Source organism: Rhincodon typus, chromosome 39, assembly GCF_021869965.1.
Source record: "Rhincodon typus isolate 14 chromosome 39, sRhiTyp1.1, whole genome shotgun sequence".
NCBI lineage: Eukaryota > Metazoa > Chordata > Chondrichthyes > Orectolobiformes > Rhincodontidae > Rhincodon > Rhincodon typus.
Genome location: NC_063370.1, coordinates 2451514 through 2454646, shown reverse-complemented (window position 1 = coordinate 2454646; position 3133 = coordinate 2451514). Strand labels below are relative to the sequence as shown.

At 50.5% G+C, this 3133-nt stretch overlaps 1 protein-coding gene across 1 annotated transcript in view; it reads left to right on the top strand.

The window, feature by feature from the left end:
- LOC109923780 (endothelial PAS domain-containing protein 1-like) overlaps nucleotides 1-3133 on the top strand; it is a 23748-nt gene that overhangs the window by 938 nt on the left and 19677 nt on the right. Inside the window, exons 2-3 of the mRNA XM_048618144.1 lie at nucleotides 197-341; nucleotides 2222-2403. Coding sequence (XP_048474101.1) covers nucleotides 197-341; nucleotides 2222-2403 — 327 coding nt within the window. The remainder of the gene's footprint in view (nucleotides 1-196; nucleotides 342-2221; nucleotides 2404-3133) is intronic.

Here is a 3133-nt window from a genome sequence, read left to right as displayed (position 1 = left end):
TATGTGACCCTCCCTCACAGACTCACCCTTCTCATTCCATGGCTCTGTCACAGGCTGTTTGCTGATGTTACTTCAGCATAGTAACTGTATTGTCTCTCTCTCTCTCCCACTCACCCTTTTTCTCTCCCTCCCCTGTCTCCCCCATCCACTCCCTCTCTCCTTGCCCCCCCCCACCGCCCCGGTTCTCTCCGTGCAGTGCTGAGTAAGGGGCAGGTTATTTCGGCTCAGTACCGGTTTCTGGCCTGTGGTGGGGGTTACGTTTGGCTGCAGACACAGGCCAGCACCATCTACAGCAGGAACAACCAACCTCAGTGTATCATCTGCATCAACTCCGTGCTCAGGCGAGTAATTAACCACCTACCCTTAGGTGACAGCGCGTCCCCTCGAACAAGTGTCCTTGGCCAATGTGAGGACAGATTGAAATGGCCCAGAAAGCTTCAGCGTAAAATTTCTCCTCCTAATGTTCTCCCCCTCCCTGGTCTTACCCCTTCCCACCCTCTTTCTCTCTCTCTAAAACCCCCTCCGTGCCCACAACCCTCCGAGATCTCTGCTCCCCTCTCCTTCGCGACTTGCTACCACATTGTGTTGGTCACACTCCTGCTGAGTCCAGGGCGCTATGTAAACGCAAGTCCTTCTTGTTGTGGGAGGGGAAGCTGATAAAAGTCACTCCCCGTAAACTCTCTGGAACTGCTCTCAGTCCTCACCCCCTGGGAATTGCAAACTCGTTTCCAGCGATGGGTACCAATCCTGCCCCCCCACCCCCATCACTCCTGAGACCCTCCTCCAAGACGGTCAGGCACACACACCTCGCCCCCTCCCCAACACACAGCTCCCTGGGAACTCAGTCCGTTAAAGGACTAATTTCCTGTTACATTTTGGAAATGAAGAAGGGGAATGATTATGGACTGGAAGTTCAACAAAACCAGAGAGAAGTCAATTCAGGAACTGAATTGAAGAGACTGAATTGAGCTCAATGTGTCACTGAGTCATAGAGCTGTACGACACAGAAACAGACCCTTCAATCCAACTCGTTCATATTGACCAGATATCCTAAATTAATCTAGTCCCCATTTGCCAGCATTTGGCCCATTTCCCTCTAAACCCTTCCTATTCATGCACCCACCCAGATGCCTTTTAAATGTTGTAATTGTACCAGCCTCCACCACTTCCTCTGGCAGCTCATTCCAAACACGCACCACCCTCTGTGTGAAAAAGTTGCCCCTTCGGTCGCTTTTAAATTTTTCCCCTCTCACCTTAAACCCATGCCCCTCTAGTTTTGGACTCCCCTTCCCTGGGGAAAAGATCTTGACTATTCACCCTCTCCATGCCCCTCATGATTTTATAAACCTCTATAAGGTCACCCCTCAGCCTCCGACGCTCCAGGGAAAATAGTCCCAGCCTATTCTGCCTCTCCCTGTAGCTCAAACCCTCCAACCCCGGTAACATCCTTGTAAATCTTTCCTGAACCCGTTCAAGTTGCACAACATCCTTCCTAGAGCAGGGAGACCAGAATTGAATGCAGTATTCCAAAAGTGGCCTAACCAATTTCCAGTGGTTCCCAATTGGGAATGTTGGAGGAAAGGACAGAAGTCCCACAAGGAACAAGTTGCAGTTGGAAATTGGGTCTGAAATACAGGAATAGGGTGGTAGCCATTCCACCCCATTTTACCAGCTCCAACCATCTGCCTTCTCTGCAGAATCCTTAATACCCTCTTTCAACAAGCATCCCTCTAACTTAGTTTTGCAATTTCCAATTGACCCCCAGAATCAGCAGGGTTTAGGGGGTGATGAAGCGGCTTGGATCACCCATCAATAGTTTCTCAGAATCAATTTGAGGAACTCCTCTATAACGATCAGAAGTCTCCCCATTGAGAGCAAGCCTTACATTTCTAAACTCAAGGGTGTCCAAGACGCCCTCAAAAATTTAACTCCTTTATCCTGATCCATTTCGACACAGAGTGAGTGTGGAACATCTTAAGGGAGAGGCATTTGGAGTGGAAGAGCCAGGACGAAGGGTTGAACTGAGGACACTGTAATATCACCCAATCTCGATCAGGGGAGATACATTTATCTCTGTGATGTCTTGCGTTTGGAAAGGTGTTGTTCATGGTGGCCAGTAGATTGTGAGTAGGGTTTGAGCTTCTCCTGAATCCAGTTCGGTCTTGATTGAGGTAATGTTGTGTCTTGGGTGTTTGACGGTTCCACTGCTCTGACCCTACAGCAATGTGGTGGAGGACTCTGTCACCTTCTCGTTGGATCAGACTAGACTCCAGACTCCTGATACCCACCTGGAGGACAGCCAGCACCTCCTGACCCAGCCAGAGGAGAATCGGAAGAAATTGGATGAGCTGGCACCAGTTCCTGGAGATACCATCATTCCCCTGGACTTGGCAGGTACCCAAGGTGCGAAGGGGTTGGAGGGCTTTTGGGGTGGTGCAGGAAGAGGTCCTGCTCGCAAAGGGAAGGCATAAAACCAGCGAGACAGCAAGACGTGAAGGTCTTGGGTTCCCATGAGGGTCTCTCAGAATTGGGGCAGAGGCCATTCAGCCCATCGTGTCTGTACTAGCCCATCAACCAAGCATCATTACCCAGTGTCGATCTCCTGCTTTCTCCCCCTACCATCCCCAGCACCCCTTCCAAAATATATTTACATCATTCACAGGCCTTATTTAGATCGCATTGATATGACACCTTTCCTGACCTCATCCCAACCTGTTTTAGGCTGGAGTGTGTTTGAAATGCAGTCCCTGTTGTAACAGAGGGTATGTGGCAGTCAATCTGAGCATCACCAGCTAGGAGGTGAATGAGGGGACACAGTTTATAAACAAGGGGTCCCCAGTTTAGGACAGAAATGAGGAGAATCATTTTCCCCTCTGAAGGTGGCAGATCGGAGTGAGGGAGACTGGGAGATACCCCCAGAACAGATTCTCAACCAACAAGGGAGTCAGTGGTTACCATGGATAGGCCATAACTCGACCCACCATGATCCATATGGGCGGCACGGTGACTCAGAGGTTAGCAATGCTGCCTCACAGCGCCAGGGACTGGGGTTCGATTCCAGCCTCAGGCAACTGTCTGTGTGGAGTTTGCACACTCTCCCCGTGTCTGTGTGGGTTTCCTCCGGGTGCTCCAG